Raw genomic sequence first — 26,348 nt, forward strand, 5'->3', positions numbered from 1 at the left:
ATCACTAACAGTCTAACCAGTCATTACAAACAAAATAAAGTAAAATCTTCTCTTGACTTTTACATAGTAGTTGCATTCTTGGTTAATTTTGTATACATTAAAACCATGGGCGGGGGGACCCTTTGTGTTTAACTAGTTACTAAAACAAAATTAGGTCTTAGCCTCAGATAATTGTAAAACAGTTTTCCACCTAAATGAGTGAGCAGCTGGACATTCATTACCCAAGACTGTATGTCTATGTACTAAGGGAGGTCTAGTGTCACTGAGCTCTGTTCACTCAATGTGCTGCCTTCCCTACACTTGTTCAGAAACAATGAGTGAGTCAATGGTGTGTGTGTGTGTGTGTGTGTGTGTGTGTGTGTATATATATATATAAAATAGCCCTATGGGAGCTCATATAAGGAAATAACTACTCTGTTAAGCAACTGGAAGTTTTTCTTTTTTATTTATTTTTCAAATGTTTATTTATTTTTGAGAGAGAGAGAGCCTTGAGTAGCGGAAGGGCAGAGACAGAGGGAGACACAGAATCCAAAGCAGGCTGAGCTGTCAGCACAGAGCCCAACACCAGGCTCGAACTCACGAACCGGGAGATCATGACCTGAGCTGAAGCCGGATGCTTAACCACCTGAGCCACCCAGGCGTCCCTACAAGTTTTTCTTGAGGTATCAAGTGACCCGTGTCTTAAAGGGTAAATACGATTTTACAAAAATAGGCAGAAAGCATGGGGGAAGAAGGCACTCCGAAGGAAGGAGTCTGTGGCACAAAGGTACAATTGCACAAATAGGTGGAAAGTACTGAAGGTGGCAATCTTTTCAAAAGAAAAATACAAAAAACTCCCAAATCACAAGAACATTTTTAAAAGGCACCAAATTTCATAATATCCATCATGAATTACGTTCGAACGCCTCAGTGGAATGAGTGCTAGTTGATAATCTGGTTCTAGAGTCTGCATCTAGAGCAAGTTCCTTAATTTCATTTCCTCTTCTATAAGATAGGCAAAATAACTACTAGGTATGTACCCAATGGATACAAAACTACTGATTCAAAGGGGCACATGCAGCCCAATGTTTACAGCAGCATTATCAACAATAGCCAAACTATGGAAGAAGCCCAAATGTCCATCGACTGATGAGTGGATAAAGAGGTGGTAGATATAAATATAGATACAGATACACACACACACACACACACACACACACACACACACTCTCTCTCTCTAATATTACCCAGCCATCAAAAAGAATGAAATCTTGCCATTTGCAATGCCATGGATGGAACTAAAGTATACTATGCTAAGTGAAAGTCAGAGAAAGAGAAATACCATATGATTTCACTCATATGTAGAATTTAAGAAACAAAACAGATAAAGGGGAAGGAGGAAAAAAAACAGAGGAAGGCAAATCATAAGAGACTCAACTATAGAGAACTGAGGGTTGCTGGAGGGGTGTTTTGGGGGGGTGGTGGGTTAAATGGATGATGGGTATTAAGGAGGTCACTTGTGATGAGCACTGGGTGTTATATGTAAGTGATAAATCACTAAACTCCACTCCTAAAACTAAGATTACACTATACGTGATTTAAATCTGAAACAAAAGCCTAGGTGAAATAAAAATAAAATAAACAAAATATTCGCTAAGTTTTAATAACCTATGCTATTATTAAGGCATTAAATCAAAGAGCAATCTGTTAAGCAGGTCGACCTCTAGATAAAAATGTTTTCTTGCCATTTTTCATTCATAAAATTCTGTATGTGGCATGTTAAGCATGTAGCACAGCGCCTATCACACAGTGAGACTCATTCCTTGTCCAATGAACCGAGGCCACAGCACAGAAGCATGCTGAACAGGTGCAAGAGCAACAGGACTTCGCGCACAGGACTACCTTAAAACGGTGCAGTGCGCACTTCTTTTTCTAATTCTTTATTTTCATCAAAGTAATAACTGCAAGAGTTAACCACCCTCTGTTATTCCTACAGAAAAATAATAGTCTTGTTATGCTGTTATTTCACGGTTTTGCTCCTTCAAGGAAACCTTTTTTTTTTTTAAATCATGACCTCATACTGGTATCTCCAATTCAAATCAACACCACAGGATTCTTCCTTATTTGTATCTTCTCTTCACACACAAGAAGACTCTGGTTGCCATTAAAATAAGAAGCAATGCATGTACATCCCAGAAAATTCAAAAATGCTAAATAAAGTTTCTCTCCCACCCCTGGGTTCTTAGCCATCCGGTTCTTTCCTTCCTCCAGTTTCTTATACATTCTTCCAGATATTTTTTATACATTTAAAATCCATGTTCCCCACCCCGCTCCTATCACCACACTACACACTATTCTGTACCCTGTTTTTATCTCCATATAATCCCTCTGAGATCATTCCATATCCATATATTTAAAACTGCACAGTAGTACACTAAATGGGCATACTATAAATGTTTAAATACTCTCCACTGATGAACATTTAAATTGCTTCAAATCTTTGGATATTTCCAACAGTGCACAAAATGTACACTTGATCCTTAGGATAAATTGTTAAACTGTCCTCCCTGGAGGTGATTCCAATTTATTAAAAAAAAAAAATTTTTTTTTTAATCTTTATGTTTTGAGAGAGAGGGAGACACAGAATCCGAATCAAGCTCCAGGTTCTGAGCTGTCACCACAGAGCCTGACACGGGGCTCAAACTCATGGACTTCGAGATGACGACTAGAGCAGAAGTCGGATGCTTAACTGACTGAGCCACCCAGGTGATTTCAATTATTTATAATCTCACTAGCAATGTTATTAATGTTTCTATTTCTCAATATCCTCTGAACCCAGGGAACATTCTTTTTTCTCTTTTCCAATCTAGTAAGGGGAGAAAAGATTATTATGCTTCTGTTTGCAGTTTTCTTGATTATAAATGAAGTAAATAGTTGTGTATCCTTTTCTATTAACACTCTATTTGTCCTTTGCCATCTTCCTGATTTGTAAGAACTCTTTATACGTTAATGGATTCATTTCCCAGATGTATCTCATATAAGTTTCATGTATTTAAAGACTGGCAATTAAATGGCATTTATTCATATTTTCTATTACATTAAGTCATATATAATATAACCAAAATACTTCTCAGTATGAGAAGTCCAAGTTAACGTGACTATTCAATTTTAGCCCAAATAAAATACAAGGACAGAAGATTTTTAACTGAAATACAAGTCTGAATGTGTGTTTAATGTACTGTCTACTGACCACATGAAACGGTTACACATTTTAAATGTTACTTGCAGGGGCGCCTGGGTGGCGCAGTCGGTTAAGCGTCCGACTTCAGCCAGGTCACGATCTCGCGGTCCGTGAGTTCGAGCCCCGCGTCGGGCTCTGGGCTGATGGCTCAGAGCCTGGAGCCTGTTTCCGATTCTGTGTCTCCCTCTCTCTCTGCCCCTCCCCCGTTCATGCTCTGTCTCTCTCTGTCCCAAAAATAAATAAACGTTGAAAAAAAAAAAAATTTAAATGTTACTTGCAGAGCAGTACCACAGATTAAAATACACACACACACACACACACACACACACTCATGCACTCTTAGTATGGTGGAGTGGAGTACTTAAGAAATCTCTGACTCACCACCTTAAAATAGATGGGCAGAAAAGGCTCTGATTCTGGCAATACAGTGAGACTGAACAGACTTTCCCTTCTAAAAATAATCAAAACGCTAAATAGAAGCAAATAAAATAGAAAAACTACAAGAGCTCCAAAAGAAAAAAGGAGACATCGAAATGCTGGATAAGATGAAACTAAGAGCAAAAAGTCAAGGTTTATAATGCAAGGAGAGTGGTGTGTGCCAGAACTGGGGACCCTAGAAAAACCTATCAATGCTGAAAGGTAGCAAGAAAGCTATTTCCTGGGGTTTTCTGGCAGGTGGGTGTGGTGTCCCATAAAACACTGAAACTCAAACCCATGTTCTGTGCAGGTGCTATTTATTTAGCTTTTTATTTCATACACAATGTGTGAATCCACGAGCTGAAAATGTATGTAAAAATGAGCTGAAGCTTAGTGTGCCCAGAAGAAACAAATCCCCAAAAGCACTGACTGTGTAAAGCTACTTCTACAAATGCAAGGCACAGCCACAAGTTGCATGGAAAAAGCTACATCCATATTATTAAAAACAACAGGGGCTCCTGGGTGGCTCAGTCGGTTAAGTGTCTGATTTCGGCCCAGGTCATGATCTCAGGGTCCGTGAGTTTGAGCCCCGCGTCGGGCTCTGGGCTGACAGCTCAGAGCCTGGAGCCTGTTTCAGATTCTGTGTCTCCCTCTCTCTGACCCTCCCTCCTTCATGCTCTGTCTCTCTCTGTCTCAAAAATAAATAAACGTTAAAAACAACAACAACAAAGCTACTCAAGGGACAGATCCACTCTACGGGATCAACACGCAAACAAGGGATGGTTAGAACCCGAAGAACTTAAAAAAGCGACAGTGTGTAAAATAAAACATAAAGTAAGTATGATAAATATTTATTTAGAAAGAGAACATGTGCATGTGTGACAGCAGGAGAGGGGCAGAAAAGAGGGGAGCGGAGGATCTGAAGCAGGCTCTGTGCTGCTGACAGCAGAGAGCCCAACGAGGGGCTTGAACTCACAAACCATAAGATCATGACCTGAGCCAAAGTCAGAAGCCTCATCAACTGAGCCACCGAGGCGCCCCTAAAATAAGTATGTTAAAAATGATTCAAGACCTACATTTTAATAGTTATGGATCAAACAGATGATGCCCAGGACTAGCTTCAAATGGAGGCAGAGGAGTGTTTCTGGTGGGGATATAAACAAAACAGAATTCATAATTGTTAAAGCTGGGAAATGGGTTATTACAACATTCTCTTTATCTTTGTAGAAGTTTGACACTTTCACTTGATTCAAATAAGCAAAAATATTTTTTTAAAAAAGGGGGGAGGGAACAGAAGCTAGGAGGAAGAACAGGATACAGTAAATTAAGAAAAGGCAGCCTGGAAGTGAGGGAAGAGGGGGAAAGGTTTTTAGAATTAAAAAAGAGAGAAAATTAGTAAAACGGAAGGCTTACTTTAAGCAACTACGAAGATGAAAAAAATTGTGGGTAAGTCTATAGATGCAAGTAGAATTCTACAGAGATGCCTAAAAAATTATGTTTAAGAGAACATGTGATACGAATTCCAGAGAAGGGAAAGAATGAAGAAGAGGTCCTATTCAGAAATAAGGCTGAGACTCTCCCAGTTATAATATAAAAGACACCATCTTCAGAGTAGGAAAGTACACTGAACCCAAGCAAGATAAAATAAACATAAATTCATACCTAGACCAGCACGGTAAGATGAAGAATGCCAAAGACAAGAAAATTCTTAGAAGCAACCAGAGAAAGGACACGTTACCTATCAAGGAAGAAACAACAATATGACCGACAGGCTGATTTTTCATCAGAAAACAATCAAGTATCTTCCAAGTGCTGAGAAAAACAACTGTCAGTCAGAATTCCTCAACCAATTAAAGTGCCATATAAAAGCAGGTGCAAAATAAATGATCTATCGAAGAGAGAAGTTCCCACTCAGACCTTTACTGAAAAAACCCTTTTGGAGTGGGAAGGAAGAAATAATGGAATAAAAGAGAAGTCACCAGTTAGAATAATTACAGTAACTGAAATTTCAAGTAACTGAAAAATTCTTGGTCTTAATCTGTGAAGTTTCCACTTTCCTAAAACCGTAACAACACAAAATTATTACAACATGTTGAACAGCAATACATGTGTGACACCTCATGTTCGCAGAGGGTCGTATTGGATTATTTAGAAATACAGAACTTCTTTTGTACTTAGCATGTGCCAAGAACTGAGTTGGTTATAAAAAGGACATGTCTCCCAACCCTCTTTTAGAGGATTATCTACCTTTTCTTAGAAGTTTACTTATTTATTTGGGGGGGGTGGGAGAGGGGCAGAGAGAGAGAGAAAGAGAGAATCCCAAGCAGGCTCTGTGCTGTCAGCACAGAGCCCAAGGCTCCATCTCACGTGAGATCATGACCTGAACTGAAATCAAGAGTCAAGAGCAGGAGGCTTAACCAATTGAGCCACCCAGGAGCCCCTACATTTTTAAGTAGGGTTATCTTTTTTTTCAACAAGTGTCTGCCTTTTTGACTACACTTTCTAAAATCTGACAAGCATTAATTTGCTACCAGGAAGAAAGGTTTCATTAGAATAATCAAAGATCTCAAATATCTCAATAGCTCACTACCATTTTAAGGTAACTGACAAGGTGTGGGTTCATTTGAGGTGTTTATTGGCATGATTTTAACCAACATCTACATGCTAATGACCCACAGATTTGCCCTTTACCTATTTGGGCAATTAACGTTTCCACTTCTAAACCTGTCTATTCACCTGTGAAACAGAGTTAATGCCAATCTCTATTACTCCACTGGGTTGTCATGAAGATTAAGTGAGTTCATGCAAATTGATCCAGAACACTATGTGACACATAAGCCTCAATGACCATGTACCACCACATGTATTTTTCTCTCACAACCAGACTGAGCGAGTGCTCCTACGCACACATGCGCACATACACACACAAGTCCCCTTGGACGGGCCTTTGAGACTTTAAACTTTACACATTAAAAAAAAAATTAAATTTGCCTTGCTAACACAGTCTACTGTTGATTCTCTTCCCCTATTCAATTTTCTTAGCAAAAGCACCTGGTTGCCCTAGTTAGAAACCTGGGTGTCATCCTAATGCTTCCTTTGGCCTTACTCCCCAGGCCCTCTGGTATTTCATCACCTAAATTCATGGATGTAATTTTACCTCAGTCAAGACTTCATTTGGAAACCTCAGACCAATAAGCATTGTATACTTTGGGAACATGTATCTCCCTCTCCTTAACTATACACCACCGAAGGCTTTATTTTGTCTAGATTTGATACAAAACTTTGTATAGCAAATTAATAAAAATGCAAAACGCCTGTCATCTGACAGTATGTAAAATAAATATATTTTAAAAATAAGGAGGAGTTGATCAGAAAGAACAGAGAGAGACATGGACACAGAAAAGGGACAGACACGGAAGAAAACAATCCAATATACTGCCTAAGGAGTGTGAATTATAGTCCATCAACCCACTGACAAACCCATGCCCTGCCGTGGAGACGATGGCCATTATACACCTGAGCAGCCACGGAACTCATCAGGAGGCCACATTTACTAAGCAACTTCCTGACGATGACTTGATTCCTATGTGAGTCTATCTGCCCACTGAAAGAGAACACACTGGTCATGCCAATACAAGTAGTGCAATCTTTGTGCCAGTTATTCCTCACTGTAAACGAATAATGCTCTTGGTTTTTTCTTTTAAATGTATTTATTTTGAGAGAGAGCAAGCAAGTGGGGGAGGAGCAGAGAGGGAGGGAGGGAGAGAGAGTGACTCCCAAGCAGGCTCCTCACTGTCAGTGCAGAGCCCCACTCAGGGCTCAAACCCACAAACCATGAGATCATCGTGATGTGAGCTGAAGTCGGACACTTAGCTGACGGAGCCACCCAGGCACCCCAATGTTCTTGGTTTTATACACCAATCACATTGAACTTGACTGGTGTGGATCTATCCCTGAAGTGTGTTTGAGTCCACAAAGCTAAAGGCCATACTCTGAAGTGCACTAAACTCAGGGAGGTAAGCAACCAACTCCTCCTACCAGCCCATCCACACTCCCAACTTCTCTGTAGTGTTGTACGGTTGAGCGTCCTCATACATTTATAAACATGAGTTTCTACTAGACCTCAAAATGTCCTAAACAGAAGTAAATGTCTTTCCAAACCTGTTACTATGCTTACAGTCCTTATTTCTACTCATTATTCCACCATCCTCCTCCCCCTCCTAGCCACCCAGGTCCAGGTCCTCAGCACTGCCTTTGACTTTCACTCTGCTTTTCTCATCCTACCAGCTGTCAAGCCCTCTCTGCGTCTACATGTTGAACTTCTCAAGCCTCATTCCTATTTCTATCATCCAAGTTAACCGTATCATTTCACCTCAACTAATCCAATCACCTAACTGATCTATCAGGCTCTAGGGCTGTCTTTCTCTAATCCATTTTATAGCCTGCTGCCAGATTAACCTTAAATTCCATTCTGGGTATATTAATAATCCCTTGCTCAAAAATCCCAATGGCCTGCTGAAGAAAGAATAAATTTATAGCCTAGCACTCACCATTCTCCAGAATAAGACTCTAACCTATAGATTCCAACTAATATAAATGGTAAAGAGATACTGAACCTCTCAGCAGCAGGGTGAGCTCGGGGGGGGGGGGGGGGGAATCCATTTTCCCCAGTGTGTCATATAAAGATGGTTTTTCTGTGTACCATAACACAAGAACATTTGGGAAGCACTGTCCTGACTGAGGCCCAACCTTATTTCTATGATTACCATTCCTGCAACAGCAGGAAGAGCAAGCACCGAGCAATAATGAGGCACCTCCCATGTACCTGAAGCCAAACATATCGGCACTAATTATGTTAGTAATTATGGTAACACGGCAGGTACTGGGGAGAAAGTGAAAAAGCAAACACCAAGTAATCTCCAGCACTAGTGACAAGGTACTTGGGTCCATGAACACAGTCTTCCAAAACCAAAGCACCTATACCAAGGCTGGATGCAGCAGGTGTCAGAGTAACTAGTCATTAAGATCATCTAACTATCGCCTTTTGTTGATTTCTGTGCTCACCAAGCAATTTCCTAATGCTGAATTTGGTTCTCCTGTAAACTGGTCTGTAGGCAATTAACATTATTCTCTGATCGATTTACAGTTTTTGCAGTTCCACTCTCAGACTGCCAACAAATGAGACATGGAGCCCAAAAGGCCAAGGGGACAAACCCTGGGCCATCAATGTCCACTATGCTTTTACTCATCTGGTGCCCCTGACAAACAAACTCTTCCTTATCCTGATTTTGGTGGCAGTGGGGAATCCTTGCAAAACTGTTACTGGGCCATCATAGCAACAGTTACTATTTATTAAAAGTCATACAAACCCAGGGCATTCATGAATGTGCACATGCATTCTTGGGAGAAAGAGCTGACTGTAAAATCCAACTGTATTCAAACTTCTGAAACATAATTCTAAAAGTAACAGACCTAAAATCCAACACTGGCTGAGATATTTGTCAAATTAAGAAATCAAAATAATATGATTTCTGTCATGACCAATTGTTCTCATAGAGAACTAATATGGATTCTTCAGACCCAAAGGGATATGTGTCACTATAGTTATAATAAAAGCAAAAAGTAAGCCAGAGTGGTCCAAGCAGTCAAGCAGTTGATTATTTTTGTGGGCAAAAGAAAATAAGGAGCTAGAAACCAGAGAATAAACAGGCAAGGGGAAAGGCAAGAAAAAAAAAACCCAGAGCTCGCAATAAAAAGAAAAAAACTTTACCTATCTTTCTGCCCCAAATATTTTAAATTCTTTCTCCTGGTCCATCAGATCTCCAGCCACCACCATCCCGTGAATGAGGAAAAATGATTACCAATGACAGTAGTCTTGCTATCAATACCTGCTACAGCACAGTGGTGCTTTTTTTAGGGGCCAAGATGGCCTTTTTATGAACACAGTGCACCTCCTCTGCTCCCCTAAACAATTAGTACTTTAGAAAACCTCAAACCAATAAATTGTTGTTCTTGTAGAAGAATGTTCATCCTATCTTCTAACTCACCTACACAGCTGTCACCACTATGGTGGTGAAGACACGTAACAAAGTTTTAGCCTCTAACAAATGTTGGGATGTGTGTGAACTGCCATGTGCGCATAGCAAAGAAAACGCAGAGTCTTTGTACTTCGCTTCACACAAAGCAGCAGAGCCAATCCACATGTTAGAAACAAATGTAATGCCCAGTCCTTCATCTCTGACCTGTCTGCTATTTCCTCACATTTTAGCAGCTGGATGCTGAGCTGCCTTAACAGGAATGGTATACCTTCTGTTCAAAGATTCTCAACTCTCTGGCCAAGACATACAGGTTTGGAATGACAGTTTAATACATCCAGCTGGTAGTACTAACACTACTTTCCAAATTTGTCAATCTGCGTAAGAAACAATGACACATACACAACCACAACTTACCAACATTTAAATATCAGTGCTACTAAAAGAACCAAGGCTAATACCAACGTCTACACTTCCTTCCCCTTAGAAAACTATGCAATTTACTGATATGAAACCACTCTAGCCACTGATTTGCAAATGAAAAGAAAAATGATAGTGAGAAACAAGAGGTTTTCTTAAAAGGAATACCAAAACAGGGGCGCCTGGGTGGCTCAGTCGGTTAAGCGTCCAACTTCACCCCAGGTCATCTCACAGTTCGTGAGTTCGAGCCCCGCGTCGGGCTCTGTGCTGACAGCTTGGAACCTGGAGCCTGCTTCGGATTCTGTGTCTCCCTCTCTCTCTGCATCTCCCCAGCTCATGCTCGCACTCTATCTCTGTCAAAAATAAATAAACTTAAAAAAAAAAAAAGGAATACCAAAACAAAACAGGAAGTCAAATCTTAAGTTTGGTACTGACAGACATCTTGATCTCTAATACAAAGCATGGTCTAGTAATTAAAATCAGGTCAAAACTGCCTTGCTAGCTTAGTATATGGGTCAAGTTTTGAGATTTCCTAGGAAAACTACTAAAAATAGTTCATAGCTTATACTATTGAAGACACCGGTGTACTTTTATACAAACTTTGCCTTTTTTTTTTTTTTTTTAAGTTTATTTATTTTGAGAGGGAGAGCACAGGAGGGGCAGACGAGGAAGGGGGGGGGGGGGAGAGGGAGAATTCCAAGCAGGCTCCATGCTGACAGTGCACTCAATCCTAATGCGGGGTTCAATCCTGCAAACCATGAGATCATGACTTGCGCCGAATTCAAGTGTGAGATGCTCAAGAGGCTTAACCACCCAGGCACCCCATGAACTCTGGTTTTGTAAGTCTATGACAAGCTGGACTAAGCCATTTCTAAAGCACAGAAATTATATAATTATTTGTAGACTACTTTTCCCATCAACAGCTAACCCGTGCCACATACATTTATCTCTGCTGCTATATTATATACAGTGCTCCCATCTATCAGATAGCTGTCGTAGGGTACAAAGAACAGAGTCAACAGGAATTTAAGAGACCGTGGTAAGGAAATTATTCTACATTTGGAACTAAATTTATGCAGGTTACTGATTATATTCTACTGAACTACTGGGTACAGCACAAAACAATAACCTTGAAAAATAAAGTAGTGCTTAGTAAAATAGAGAGGAAAAAAAAAAAAAGATGAAGTCTTTATTCTTACATACCCTTACAGCTTGCCAATACTGCTCTGAACTGGTTACAATTTATTTTGGGGGCAGCCACAAGAAGAAGGCAGGACACAGGTAAACTCCAGACACTACCTATGGAATTGGGCCCCATCACTAGGCCTAGTGAGAAAGAAAAGGTTAGGTAAATGTGATAACACATTCTTACACAGGGGAGGGCATGAGAGCCAGAGTAAGAAAGTTCACGATCCAGGAGAACAGGAAAGTAGTTCCATGTAGCTGGAGCACAGAGGGAAGGACGAGTGAGAAAGGAGGCTTCGAGAAAAACCGGAAGGTCTCCTAAGTCCCATTAAGGAAAATGTACTTCTTTTAACATGGTAATGGTTGAATATCTTACCAACCGATAATTACTTCCTTCCCCGACTCTTTTTAAACAGAAGTGTGTATCAAAAGAGATAAATGGGAGCTGCTCTCGTTGAAGAGCATGGTTGTGTAAAGCCCCAATTCTCCCCACTTCCAGACAAAAGAGAATCCAGAGCAAGGAGAGATGGCCTCAGATGAACGTGGTCTGTGAAGGAAGGCTTTATGATAAAAGGCAGTGGACAACAGGAAGAGTACTTTTCTATAAAAGTTGAATTTGAGTTCACAGCTAACTGGCTATGTAAGTATATAAATTAATATGCTTCAGTTTTCCTACAGGTAAACACATACCTCATCTATCCATAACTGCACATGGAGTAGTCCAAGGAAACAGATCTGAAAGTATTATAAACAATAATTTGTAACTGACTATGGAATGAGTGCAGGGGCACCTAAATTATCTTGCAGGGTAGGTGTGATTTCAACATACAAAAATGGCAGAGGCAAAGCTTTACAAGTGAGAACAGCAGTAGGTAGAGGGATAGAAACAAACTATGGAGTACTCTGGGTAAACAATTTGGCTCAAGTTCAAGGACGGAGTAGTCACAAGTTTTCCTTAAGTGAACTTTTATGCCAAACCATTTCTGACTATTTTTTCCTTAAGTTGAGAATTTCAAATCAAGGGTATATTAATTATTCAAAACTCTTAAGTACTAAGACCTGAAGGCAAGGAGAGTCATGCAAGCACTATGTAGTCACAAAAACTGGAAGCCACCTCATGTCCAGCACTAGGTTACCAGTCAAATTAAGTACGGTAATGCTCACAATAAAGTAACACAGAACTATCAAAAGTTACAAAATCTATGTATACTGACATGCATTTATCTCCGAGACATGCTTGCACAGGTATAAAATTACCTCCGGACGCATACTGGTAATAGTTATTGCGTCTGAGAGAAGATATACTTTTCACTGTATACCCTTTTACGGAAGAACTGAATTTTTAACCATCTATTTGTATTATTTGTAAAAAAAAAAAAAATCAACAAATTAAAAAAAAAAAAGGATCTATTAACTAGCATTTCAACAAATGGTGCCAGGCAACTGAACAACCACATGAAAAGAAATGAAGGTTGGACCCCTTCCTCCCACCATATACAAAAATTAACTCAAATGGACCAAAACCCTCAATGTAACACCTAAGATACTTTAAGTCTTAGATGAAAAGTGTACATCTTCATGACGTTGGATTAGGCAATGGTTCCTTACATATTACACCAAGAGCACAAGCAACCTAAGAAAAAAAAAAAAGAAATTGGACTTCATCAGAATTACCAACTTTTGTGTTTCAAAGGACACTATCAAGCAAGTAAATGACAACCTAAAAAATGGGAGAATATATATTTGTAAATCCTGTAACTGATAAAAGCACAGTATCCACAATATATAAAGTAATATTACAACTTAACAAAGACAACCCAATTAAAACATGAGCAAAGATTTGGAACTGCCAATTCTCCCAAAGATACACAAATGGCCAGTAAGCACATGAAAATATATACAACATCCATTAATCATCTGGAAAATGTAAATCAAAAACACAGGGAGATACTGCTTCCCACCCACTAGCATTGCTGGTGAGGATGCAGATTCCACGATGGTGGAAGTTTCAGATGGTGCAGCCGCTCAGGCACTCTAGTAGTTCCCCAAATGCGTAAAAAGCATTAGCACATGACCCAGGTATATACTCAAGAGAAATGAAAACATGTTCACACAAAAACGTGTACATGAATGTTCACAGTAGCATTATTTGAAATCATCAAATTTGGAAGGAATCCAAATATCCACAGACTGATAATGGGATAAAAATGTAGTATACTCATACAATGGTATATTATTCAGCCATAAAAAGGCATGGCTAAGTCTTTAGCCTTTAAGACATTATGCTATGTGAAAGAAGTCAGACACAAAAGGCCTCAGAGTGTATGATTCCAGTTATATGATAAAATGGCCAAAACAGGCAAATCTAGAGAAATACAAAGTAAATTAGGGGCGCCTGGGTGGCTCAGTCGGTGGAGCATTTGACTTCGGCTCAGGTCATGATCTCAAGGTTTGTGAGATAGAGCCCCGCGTCAGGCTCTGTGCTGACAACTCAGAGCCTGGAACCTGCTTCGGATTCTGTGTCTCCCTCTCTCTCTGTCCCTCCCCTGCTCATGCTCTGTCTCTTTGTCAAAAATAAATAAACATTAAAAAAATTAAAAAAAAAAAAAAAGAATTACAAAGTAAATTAGCAGTTCTCAGGAGCTGGGGGAAAGGAAGATGGGGAGTAACTGCTAACAGGCATAGTTTTTCTTTTTGTGATGATGAAAATGTTCCAAAATTACAGTAGTGGCATTGCACAACTTTGTGAATACACTAAAAACTGCGGAATCATATACTTTAGGCGAATTTTACAGTACTTGAATTATACATACACACACGTACACACACACACACACACACACACACACACACACACACACACACTTTTAATTATTTTTTTAAAAGTAAGCTCTACACCCAACGTGGGGCTTGTACTCCCGACCCCATGATCAAGAGTTGCATGCTCTACCAACTGGGCCAGCCAGGCACTCCACTCTGCCATATTTAAATACAGCAATAAAGATAAAAAATAGTGACAAGAAATAAAATAATAAAAAATGCCATTTTCTTAATTATAGTCTAATCTCTGTGCAAAATAAATGAAATGCCCTTAGATAAAAGAAATTTGCCGAATAAACACTGCCTTTTAAATATCTTTACTCTTAAACTTAGCCATTGAACCCAGCCAATGCACACTCCTCTGCTTCTTTCCCTCATCTACTCAAGTTGTTACTCTCTTGATCATTTCTCTAATTATATGGTTCCCAAGTTTTTTCTACCTCAAATATCTTGGCAGGTATGGGAAAGGAGGAAGAAATAAAAATCTTCTGGGGACCATCAGTAGTTTGATAAATGCTCTCATCTCAATTTGAAGTCACTTCAACATACTACACCATTTCCCATTTCAGATGTCGGTCCTTGGATGTTTATAATACTTAAAAGATTAAATACAGTAAAAGCTAAATTACATTAAAAATAACTTTCACATAACATAATGATATTAATGGGACATTCAATCCTGCCAAACTCTAAGTTTTTGACATCACCAAGATGGTCTCTGTAACCAGCCTCCAAATAATCTAGTGTATTTTCTGATTAAAAGATGCATAAACCCTTACTGTAACCTTTCCAACCTCTTCACTAGTCTATCAGAATTATGAGAAGACAGCACAAGCATTGAAGGTCTAAAAAATATACTGCTCAATACGTGGAAATAATACCAGGCAGAAAGGTCAAAACACCATTTATGTATGTGTGTTAACGGCAGGGCTCTAATACTGTAGTTCTTAAAGAGCAAAACTTTTCTGAGCAAAACAAGAGGCGAAGTGAGAGTACTAATTCTAAAGGACTAACTAGCCAGCCAAGAGTAACCTGACCAGTAAAAAGTGTGATGTGAACATCAGTATCACACTCTTAAGTATTTAGAAGTATTTTCATGTACCTTCTCACTTAATTCCCAGTTACCCTGACATTTATAAACAGCAATCTAAGCTTGCCCTTTAAGAAGAAAGCACTTACATTAAATTTCTAGAAATCCTCACAGTCACGTTCTCACCACCTGCACCACCGTTTCCCCATTTCTGCAAGTAAAGCCTACGCAAACATACAGGAGAGACAATGTTCACAGTCACTAAACTAAGGAATAGTTACGACACACACTTAGTACCACATTATGCCAAACCCAGCTAGAGTAAATGGTCCAGAGGATGAAGAGATCATGGAATACAGCTCATGTAGATAGAAAAAAATGTAAAATGGATTGGGAAGATCTGTGTGAAAGACAATGGTTTTTTTTGAGATGCTTGGACCATGCTGGTTCACAACTAACCCGTCTTCAAAAGCTGTGTAGCTTCTTCTTTTTTTTTTAAGTTTATTTATTTTGAGAAAGAGAGAGAATGAGCTAGGAAGCACAGAGAGAAAGGAGGACAGAGTATCCAAAGCGGGCTCTGTGCTGACAGCAGAGAACCCAATGGGGGCTCAAACTGAGGAACCGTGAGATCGTGACCTAAGCCGAAATCGGACACTTAACCAACTGAGCCCCCCCAAGCACCCCAAAGCCGTGTAACTTTCAAAGCTAAATGCAAGCAACTCCAAAAGATCATTATCTACATATTTCATTAATGCCAACTCTGCTTTTGGGTTGAGAGATCAGAGCGAAGACAGAAATTATATTAACCTTACATTAACATTCTCAATATAAGGAAGCAGAAGCCATTCCAAAATACCAGTTCTTTCATTTTTCAGGAATTAATATGGACTCAACTACTCAGAAAAGTGCTCAATCACTCATCACAATGACGACTAGCAAGTTTCAAGGCAGAATCCCCCCAGAGTAGCAATTTTCAAAGTGTGATCTGGGGACCTCTAGGAGTCTCTCTTGCACTCTTTGGGGAGAAGGCACAAAGTCAAACCACTTTCACAATACTAAGATGCTATTTGCTTTCTCACCGTCACTCTTTTTTTATTTTTTTTTTTTTTTTTAAAAATTTTTTTTTTTTCAACGTTTATTTTATTTTTGGGACAGAGAGAGACATAGCATGAACGGGGGAGGGGCAGAGAGAGAGGGAGACACAGAATCGGAAACAGGCTCCAGGCTCTGAGCTATCAGCCCAGAGCCCGACGCGGGGCTCGAACTCACGGACCGCGAGATCGTGACCTGGCTGAAGTCGGACGCTTAACCGACTGCGCCACCCAGGCGCCCCTCACCGTCACTCTTAAATGAGTGTTTTCTAGAAGCTACAAGAGATGGGACATTACAATAGAACGTAAAGCAATGCCACTATTTACTTTTCTTTTTAGAAGTTATTATTCTACTTATATGTGGTATCTAAAGTAGTCAAATTTACAGATGGAAAGAATGGTGGTTGCCAGAGGGAAGAACAGGGAATTCAGTTGGAAAAGATGAAAAAATTCTGGGGATGGCTGGTGGTGACGGTTGCACAATATACATGTAATTCATGCCCTAGAACGGTACACTTAAAATAGTAAATTTTATGTTATATATATTTTACCACAATCTTAAAAACCACACATTATATTAACTAAGAGGCTTATTATTCCAAATGTATTCTAAACAATTACTTTTAATTTCTAATAATGTAAACATCTATAGGTAATAGTTTCCACAAAAGCTTTTGGGTTCCACAATGTGTTTAGGTTTGTAAAGGTGTCCAGAGTCCAAGAAGTTTGAAAACCACTGCCCTAGAGGTAGGTGTGGTTGTCCTGGCTGGTAGAGCATGCAACTCTTGATCTTGGGGTTGTGAGTTTGAGCCCACGTTGGGCAGAGTTTACTTAAAAACAAACAAAGAAACCTACAAGCCCTAGAGTATCAGTCAATTATGTAAATCTTCCACTGGACCCCATAACTCCAATCTAATTAACACTCATCACCAAATAAAAACAACCCCTTTGGTGCCAAGTCTATCGGTCCGTTTCTCTGAGGTAGGTATCAATACCTTTCTATGTATGCTCGTATCTTGACATCAGTAAGACCTAGGTTTCACTGTTTTTTCTTGCTATAGGTTTTAAAGGCATTCAACCACAACAGTGGGGAATGTCATACCCCTAATACACGGCAACCACCAATTACAGTGAGCACCTCTATACCCACCACCCAGATTCTACCATTAACCTTTTGTCATATTATATTCGCTCTATCACATATCCACTCATTTCTGTTAGTTTGCATGTAAACTGAAGATATCAGTACAGACATTCACTCATTTTTCCTTTTGAAGCAAAATTTACATACAATGAAATGCATAAATGCTAGGTGTACATTTTTTGAGTTTTGACAGATGCATATACCTGTGGAACTTTAACCCGTTTCAACATAAAGAACATCATAATCAACACGAAAAGCTCCCTTTGGTCAAGTCAATCACTGCCTACACTCCCACAGAGGCCACTATTCTGATTTTTCACCCACAGACTACTCTTTTGCTTCTTCTACAATTTCATATAAAGGGAATCACACAATGTACTTTTTCAAGCAGCTTCCTTCACTTACCATGTTTTTGAAACTTGTCTATATTGCAGTGTATATCAACAGTCCATTCCTTTTTTATTGCTGAGCAGTATTCCACCATATATATATTATCACAGTTTATCCACTTTACTACTAATGGATTGCTGCCAATTTTTTGCTTTTAGGATAAAGATTTTTGTCCAGGTCTTCTTCTGGACCTACGTCTTCATCCCTCTTGTGTAAATACCTAAGGAGTAGTATTTCTGGGAGGGGAAAACCTTTTTAGTTATGGAAAATTTCAGACATACACAAGAAAGAATAGTATAATGAATTCCCATTAAAGCCAGCTGCACTTATATTGATTCATAGCCACTCTTTATTTACACCCCCACCCATTATTCTGAAGTCCTATATAACATCATTTTGTCTTGAAATACTTCAAAATGCAAACAATGTTTTCAAATCTGGTCAAATTATTTATCGTGAAATAGTCAAGAAAACTTCATCACTGATTTACCTACGGATTAAGAGTTTAAAGTAGCAATGGATGAACTATAATTTTTATTTATTTTTTCTTCTATCTTAAAAAAATTTTTTTTTAATATTTTTGAGAGAGGGAGAGAGAGACAGAGCACAAGTGGGGGAGGGCAGAGAGAGAGGGAGACACAGAATCTGAAGTGGGCTCCAGGCTCTGAGCTGTCAGTGCAGAGCCCAAAGTGGGGCTTGAACTCGAGAACCATGAGATCATTACCTCATGGTCATGGCCGACTGAGGTCAGACACTTAACCAATGGAGCCACCCAGGCACCCCAGCTCTTCCTATCTTTTAAATGATGCCTTCTCTACTACCCTTCCTTAAAACCTAGAAAGTCAATGGTATAAAGATATTTTCTATTCTTACTCTGAAAAAAACAGAGCTAAACACAAAAGCCGGTATTGAGAAGTAGCACACAGGAACATCAATATCAGTATAATCAAGCAGATCTCCCAAGTGTTAAGCACCTTGAATTAACTAATCCCATGCTATGGTACCATTTTATAAGTAAAACCATACGTGAGACTTACAACCTAAACGTTCAATAAGCCATCAGTATAATTATGCAACATCCTAAAATAAACACACACCAAGGGTTTAAAAGCCTGGAACCACCTGTGGATATGCACTGCTATATATATTCTATACGTGGCAGTTATGAATGAGAGGGGAATATTTGCCATTCATCAGTTTTAATCATCTCTTCCTAATAAATTTCACTATAATTTCAGTTGGATCTTTTTCTTCTATGCCAAGTTTTTCAAAGAGCAAAGCTCAGAGCTTTGGAGGCACCCATGATGCATATCCTTGAAAATACAGGACACCAGATTAAGTTCCAGAAAAGTGAACTCTAGAATTAAACAGCACACACACAATAGTAACAAGGAGAAAAAACACAAATGACTGAACTCTAGACAAAGGGTTCTGAAAAGATGCCAACATGTTAATAAGGACCTGAAGGACAGGCATTATACAATCCAGATCAACTTAATACTGCTCATTTTATTCATGATCCAGTCCACAGTTTCTCAACCTTGGCATTACTGACACTTTGGGCTGGGTAATTCTGTTGTTGTGGATTTGCCTGTGCATTAAAGGATGCTTAGCAGCATTCAGGTCTCTAACTCGTATGTTAGTGACACCCCTCCTTTCCATTCTTGACAATCAAAAACTATCTCCAGAACTTGCCAAATGTCCCCTAAGAGCTAAATTCACCTGGTTGAGAACCACTGATCTAACTTTACCCTTGGATGTCTGTACGTACAACGTTCCTTTCCATTTCACTCTTCAAAAAACAATTCTTGGCTCAAAGAGCTAACAATCTAAAAACAAAAGATGCAAGAGTCAAGAATTTTAGAATTTTATTGCAATATCCTGCATATAAAGAGGGCTTCAAAATTATAGACTCAGAGTGTTTTGTCCACCACAGATCTATCTTCCCTCCCTCACAACTTACAAACATAATGGCTCATATCAAACTGTACAAATGCCTCAAAAAAGACTCACACTGTAATCTTCAGTCAGCTACACTGTACTTAGGGCCGAATGAGTTCCATTCAATTTCATTGGAGTCAGACTACTTGGGTTCAAATCCCTGTTCCACCACTTCCTAACTTCGTGATACATTGACCAAGTTATTTTCCTTTTGCCTAAGTTCTCTTAACTTTAAAACAGAAATAATACTATCAACTTACGGGAACAAAGTGAGTATAAAATGCTTATAACAGTGCTTAATATATAGTAAGTGTCCAATAAATGTCAGTTATTTGCTATTATTTTAGCTACAAACCTATTAAGACAAGCACTGTTATCACCAATTTATAGATGAAGAAACAGGCCAAGAGATTAAGAAACTTGCCCACGGTCAAAACAGTGTAAGGCTATGGCATAAGGATTTAAAAATAGTCCGTCTGATTCCAGAGCCCAGAATTTTTCCAATGTCAATAAAATTAGGCTAAGATTCATTAACTATCAAGAGTAATATTATCAGTCTTACTTCAAAATAATAACCAACACAAATTTTCATTAAAAGATTAATTTAGAACCCTTAACTAAATTCAAGCATATTACTGAATTAAGGCTACACTGCTTTTATACCCGGACAACTTTCAGTTTCTATATCCCATTTTAAATGATTGTTATTTACGTACACCTTAGTTTCTGTTATTATTAATGTTACATCGAAGCAGCTTATTAAAATTAGTCTACTAAAAGATCACTGACGCAAAAGGACAACATAGGATCGTCTGAGACAGCGGTTATCTTGTATACATTCTGAGTGTCTTGTTCTTTCTCCAAGGTCACTGATTCTGTAAAGGACAGATTTTGTTCCCAAGTCCCAGAAGACTTTGGTGACCCTTACACACATGCCTGGTTGTCATACAACTTACTACTCTTTCTTGCTTAAACTTTGCTATTCCCAATAAACCAGCAACTCATGCACCCCCTCTTCCTGCAACCATTTCACTATTGTTAGTTCTTCCAACATTTCATACACTGTCGATGACATGTTCTTCGACCTGGACTTTAAATATTACTCATTTTAGAGTTCAGAGAAAGTCAGAACAGAGGTAGAAAGAATAGCCATGACCTGTATAACTTCATAGTCCCCAAAAATTAGAATGAGAAGAGACCCCAGAAACTTAGCTCAACCCTCCAGTTTCACAAACCGAGAGACAGGTAACTTGGTGAAATCTTTAACTTCTCTAAGATTCTACATAGAGTCTGGTCTTGGCCATTTGGGCCCTCTTATTCTCCTTTGCTCTTTCAATTACTCATTTGGACTTTAACATTTTTTTCTGCCTCTACAGTTCAGTATCCTCTCTCAATATAGTGTTTATCACAAGATGGGTCCTGGTGCTCAGTTGGTTGGGCATCCGACTACAGCTCAGGTCATGATCTTCCGGTTCATGGGTTCGAGCTCTGTATCGGGCTCTGTGTCTCCCCCTCTCTCTCAAGAATAAAAAAATATTTAAAAAGATTTTTTAAAACAAAAAATAAAATTAAAAAGTTAAAGAATTGTCCACCATGGTCATTTTGACTAAATAGTATAAATAATTCCACCCCAACCTACTGCTCTATAAAAGGGAAAGAGGTTGGGGCGCCTGTGTGGCTCGGTCGGTTGAGCGTCAGACTTCAGCTCAGGTCGTGATCTCACAGTTTGTAGGTTCGAGCCCCGCATCGGGCTCTGTGCTGATGGCTCAGAGCCTGAAGCCTGCCTCGGATTCTGTGTCTCCCTGTCTCTGCCCCTCCCCTACTCACATTCTGTGTGTATGTGTGTCTCTCTCTCTCAAAAATAAACATTAAAAAAAAAAAAAGGGAAAGAGGCTGAAAATGTCTGCTATTTAGGGCCAAAATTTTGTCTATTCTGTTGTTCAGGTTACTCTTTTATTAGTCTTCTACAAGTCAGTTTCACCTTCTATAACAATTCACTTCCTCCACACCAAATTCCCTTCCTGTTCAACAAAGGAAAAAAGAAAAAAATCTTGTTATAGCATCCATGTTCGGAAACCTCGTTTCACTCATCACATTATTCTGATAGACTTGACATTAAATCACTAATTTATCAGTCATCAGACTCTTGCTCCCTAGTCTATCATTTCCTTATCTATCAGTTCGATTACAAATTAGCACCCAAACCATGAATTCTAGATGCTGCTTACACGCAGGGCCTTCAACACCCATTCAAAAATCAATGCCTCCACCACTGTCAACCAAAGGAGGAAAACCATGACACTGTCGTACGGAGTTCCCACCTCCCTCCCTTTGCAGATGCTCCTCCACCAGAGCTCACTCCAAAAACCTTGCTTTGTGAGGCTTTTTTCCTGAGGTTTCAGTTTTCTTTGAACTATGTAGCATTTTGTTCATAACCCTCTTAGGGAAATTATATATTTGGGTATTGCCCATATGCACTCCTTACCATGAATTATCAGAAGACAAAATCTATGGTTCTCAGCTTTGTTCTTCCCCATACTGCTTAGCAAAGTGCCTTGCACATACCAAACCCTCAAATACAGTTGCCAACTTAAAGACGGGCTTTCCCAGCATTTCTTTATAGGCTAGCCATCAAGTCATCATTAGTTTGTCAAGTCATTTTGTTAATAAAAATATTTTCCTTACACCTTGGTGTCTCCAATTAATCAAGTTAAAACTCTTCTATTTCACAAGGCATAAAAAAAAAAAAACTGTCCTCATTTCTGGGGTTCTCTCTTACTGAAATGATCCATATGAAAGTCTGCTTTAATATCCCTGGTCTCTCTTTCAAGTCACTTATCAACCAAACAAAACTCTCCTCTACTCGTGCCATCATAAAAACCAAATCTGTAGGAACCACAAACATAAACAAATATCCCTTTGGCCCACAGTTCACTTGCTCGGGAACAGGAAAAGCTCTGGGGTAATTCTAAATTGCTGCAAGGTAACTAACAAAGTGCAAAGTAATAACTGAACAGAAAGAGACAAACGTGCTGGAGAGCCACCCAAGTACTACATTCGTAGAAAAGCTTCTCCTTTTCACACAAGGGATTTGTAGGAGTCTTCCTTCGCGAATAGAGTCAATGTCGTCAGTAACCATCACCATATGCTATTCAAGTCTACCTTCGCTTTCAAGTAGGCAAATTTCTCGAAGACAGCAGCAATTCGGCTCAACGAGCTTTTACTTTATTTTTTAAATGTTGATTTATTTTTGAGAGAGAGAGAGAGAGAGAGAGAGAGAGCGAGCCAGCAGGGGAGAGAGGCAGAGAGAAAAGAGGGAGACACCGAACCCGAAGCTCCAGGCTCCGAGCTGTCAGCAGAGCCCAACTCGGGCTCCAACCCTCTGAAGTCAGCGGCTCAACGGACTGAGCCACTCAGGCACCCCTCAAAAAGCTTTTAAAGTGCCTCCTCCATGCCAGGCAGAGTGTGGAAGCTAAGGAGATCTATAAATATAACATAAAGTGCACGTTCTGCATTGCTCCTTTACCTGCTCTCTCCATCAGCCATGATTTTGACCAGATCAACCATTATTTGTATTAGAAAGAGAAGTTTAAAAAAAAAAAAAAAAAAATCCTGCCCACGTGATCTGATGGGGCAAGGAAGAGAAGGTTGGGAAGGAAAGAGGCATTTTCCCCTCTATGCCCTCCTGAATAATCAATCATCCATCTAGCATGCTTGCCTTTCAAAGCCCACCTAAAACGTTAAAAATCAGTAAGCCTTTTGTAAAAGTAGTACTAAGAAAAAAAAAAAAACTTCAGGATACAACACTGGCATTTGAAACTTGAAAACTTATGTTATTGACCAAAAGATCCATGCAATGACAAAGCTAAAAATGTTCTCTCTCACTAATAAGAGTGAATCAGAGCAGTCCCCTACTCCACCCAATTGCCACCCTTGCTAAAACTGGACAGTTCAAAACCTGGAAAGCTTTGCTCGCCCGCTCCACACCAGAAATGAATTTGATTCGATACATCAGTGTTGAAGTGTAACTAAATGATAGCCAGAAAACGTCACCAAATACCGAAATTTATCAGGACATTTTGTTCTTTAGATTCAGCTGTACCTTTTTCACAGTTCCCGAACTCTCCCCACCCCCTCCATTCTACACGGAAAAGCTCAGCAGATACTCTTACCCGAAAAACGAAGTATCTGTTCAGGTTTTCTAAGTAAATTTCCACTGCTAGGTTTACGAGGAAAACCTACTATTCACACATGGTCTCCATCGGCACCTCCGCTCAAAAAGGCTCGAGTCTGTTGAGTTGTTTCCGTACCTTTAAAGGGTGCCCAGATCTCCTCAGCAAGCCTAGAAATGATTTTCAGTCTCGCACAAACCTACTCGGACGTTTCGAAGCTACACAGTGTAGCAAGCAACCCAGCATCTGGGCAAAGATCTGCTCACCCCTGGAAAAGCAGCTTTTTGAGTCTCAGGAACTAAACTCATTAAGGAGGCCAAAGCTAACCTGCTCAAACCCTCCACACGTCGGCAGACAATCAGGCAAGCCCCGGCCCACATTTCTTTCCCGTTCCCATGAAATTCTCAATGAAAGGCTTCACACAAAAGGGCCTTGGCGCCCCAGACGCACAATTCCCCGGCTCCCGCCGCCCCTTCTCCTCCCCCCCACCCCCAACCCCGACGAGTGTAGACTCACCAGCACCGTGGTGCAGATGGACCTCAGCTCAGACTCCACTTTCTCCCGATAGTCCTTAATCAGCTGCAACTTCTTGTCGGAGGTGTCGGTTTTCTGCTCGATGCTCGAGATGACCCTCCAGGCGGACCTGCGGCCCCCCACCACGTTCTTGTAGGCCACCGAGAGCAGGTTGCGCTCCTCGTTCGACAGCTCGGCGCCCTGCTCGGTCACGGCCTTCATGCAGGTGGCCATGTCGTCGTAGCGCTCGGCCTGCTCGGCCAGCTTCGCCTTCTGGATCAGCTCCGTCTTCTCCATGAGGACGGGGAGATAGAGCGAGGGCGAGCACCGACCCGGATCGGGAGGAGGCGTGCGGACGGCCTGCGGGCGGGAGAGGGCGCGGACAGAAAGGCGGGGGCGGCGCCGTCAGACAATGCGCCCGCCGCCCCGGGCCGCCCGCCCGCCCGCCGCCCCTTTTGTCCGTCCCCGCACGCGCCGCCCAGTTGAATTTCCCTCCCCCGCCCACGCTCCCCGCCGGCGCCCGGGAGGCCGAGGGGCGCCCCGCGGAGGCGGCCCGCGGCGAGGGGAGGAGGAAGGGCCGCTCCCGCGCCCGCCCGGCCCAAGATGGAAGCGGCCGTTGGCCCACACCTTGCCGCCAGAGCCGCCCCTGATGAGAGCGGCGTCGAGGCCGGCCGCTCCCGGGGGCCGGCCTCCCGCCCTGCCCTCAAGCCCGGCCAGGCCCGAGGAGGGCCAGCGGCGACCGTGGCGCTCACCTTCACGTCTCCGCGGCCGCGGCGCGAGTCCCACCACTTTGATCCGCTTTTGGCTTTAGCCGAGGACCCTCCCGTCTCAGCCTAGCCCGGAGCCGAGGGGCGGGCCGCCGCTCGGCTGCCCTCCCTCCTACCGCCCAATGACGCGCCGAGCTGCATCCGAGAGTCCCGCCTCCAGCCCCGCGGCTGGCCAGTGAACACTGAGCGCGCGGAAGGGGGCAAAGAGGGCGGGGCGGGAGGGGAAGCGGAGGCTAGGAGGGTGGGTCGGCTTGGGCAAGTTCGGTTGACCGGCAGGCTGCGGCTTCGGCCACGGGGTTTCCTCCAATTAGATCCAGGGTAAAAGGACGTCACTGTTGCCATGGCGATGCTGTTACCAACTCCCCTCATCCTCCCCGCCACCCCCAGCACTTGTGGGTGCGGCCCGGGAGCGGGAGGCTCGCACCACCTCTCCTGCGGTGGCCGCGTCTCCTGCTGCGGCACCGCTGCACGAGCTGCTTTCTGAGCCGCCACCTTCCTTTTCGTGACAAAGGTTTGGAGCTCCACACACTGAACCCAGCCTTTAATGACGTTGCGATTGGAGCTGCGAATTAGAAATAATCCCATCCCCATTAAAGAAGAATTCGTTCCTGGAGAAGGTGGCTTAAGAATGACTTTACATGATTAATTCGAGTTTTCAGACAGGCACCTAAAACCGAAAACTCCCTTATGAAACCCCCAGGAAAGTCCAAGCAGGTCTCTCCGGCAATGGCCAGATATTCTGATTTTCTTTAAAATGGGAAATGACATTCGGGATAATTTGGAGAAAAACACCCATTAAACACCCCTCCCCGCCCAAAGCAGCTCTTATATTTCTTTCTAGTCTTCCCAGGTTATGCATCTGAACACATGTTTTTTTCCCCACATTGTTATATGTGCATATGGGTTTTATTTTATGGTATTATTTTTGAGAGGACCCTTGAAAACCTAAGCTTCTCTCCCTAGGTGTTCGCTTTTGACTTTTGACTTTCTTCTCGACTTTGTCCTGGTCACACCCTTCTGAAGGGAGAAAGTTTGCCCCAGATGGCTCCTATTCAGGGTCACCACTAGCACTTTCTTTTCTCTTTAAACTAGGCACACCCCTCCAGCCACTCCTTTCTCTCCTGGCACTTCCCCAGTGCCTGACAAATAAGGTGACTGTTCTGGGCGTCTGGGAAGAGGCTTCTGTGCCACCTTAAGTTGAAA

At 41.2% G+C, this 26,348-nt stretch overlaps 1 protein-coding gene and 1 long non-coding RNA gene across 2 annotated transcripts in view; both read right to left on the minus strand.

Moving 5' to 3' along the window:
• Window positions 1-25,281, minus strand: part of YWHAQ (tyrosine 3-monooxygenase/tryptophan 5-monooxygenase activation protein theta) — a 39,086-nt gene extending 13,805 nt beyond the window's left edge. The window contains exons 1-2 of the mRNA XM_086699976.1: window positions 25,131-25,281; window positions 24,382-24,738 (exon numbers count right to left, since the gene is read on the minus strand). Coding sequence (XP_086556102.1) covers window positions 24,382-24,675 — 294 coding nt within the window. The 5' untranslated portion in view covers window positions 24,676-24,738; window positions 25,131-25,281. The remainder of the gene's footprint in view (window positions 1-24,381; window positions 24,739-25,130) is intronic.
• Window positions 13,816-15,062, minus strand: LOC147582215 (uncharacterized). The gene is made up of 2 exons (XR_015248848.1): window positions 14,800-15,062; window positions 13,816-14,675 (listed from the first exon to the last, which is right to left on the minus strand). It is a non-coding gene; the product is annotated as an uncharacterized LOC147582215 (long non-coding RNA).
• Window positions 25,282-26,348: the final 1,067 nt, after the last annotated feature.

This window comes from Puma concolor, chromosome A3 (assembly GCF_028749965.1).
Source record: "Puma concolor isolate L17-30 chromosome A3, mPumCon1.1.hap2, whole genome shotgun sequence".
NCBI lineage: Eukaryota > Metazoa > Chordata > Mammalia > Carnivora > Felidae > Puma > Puma concolor.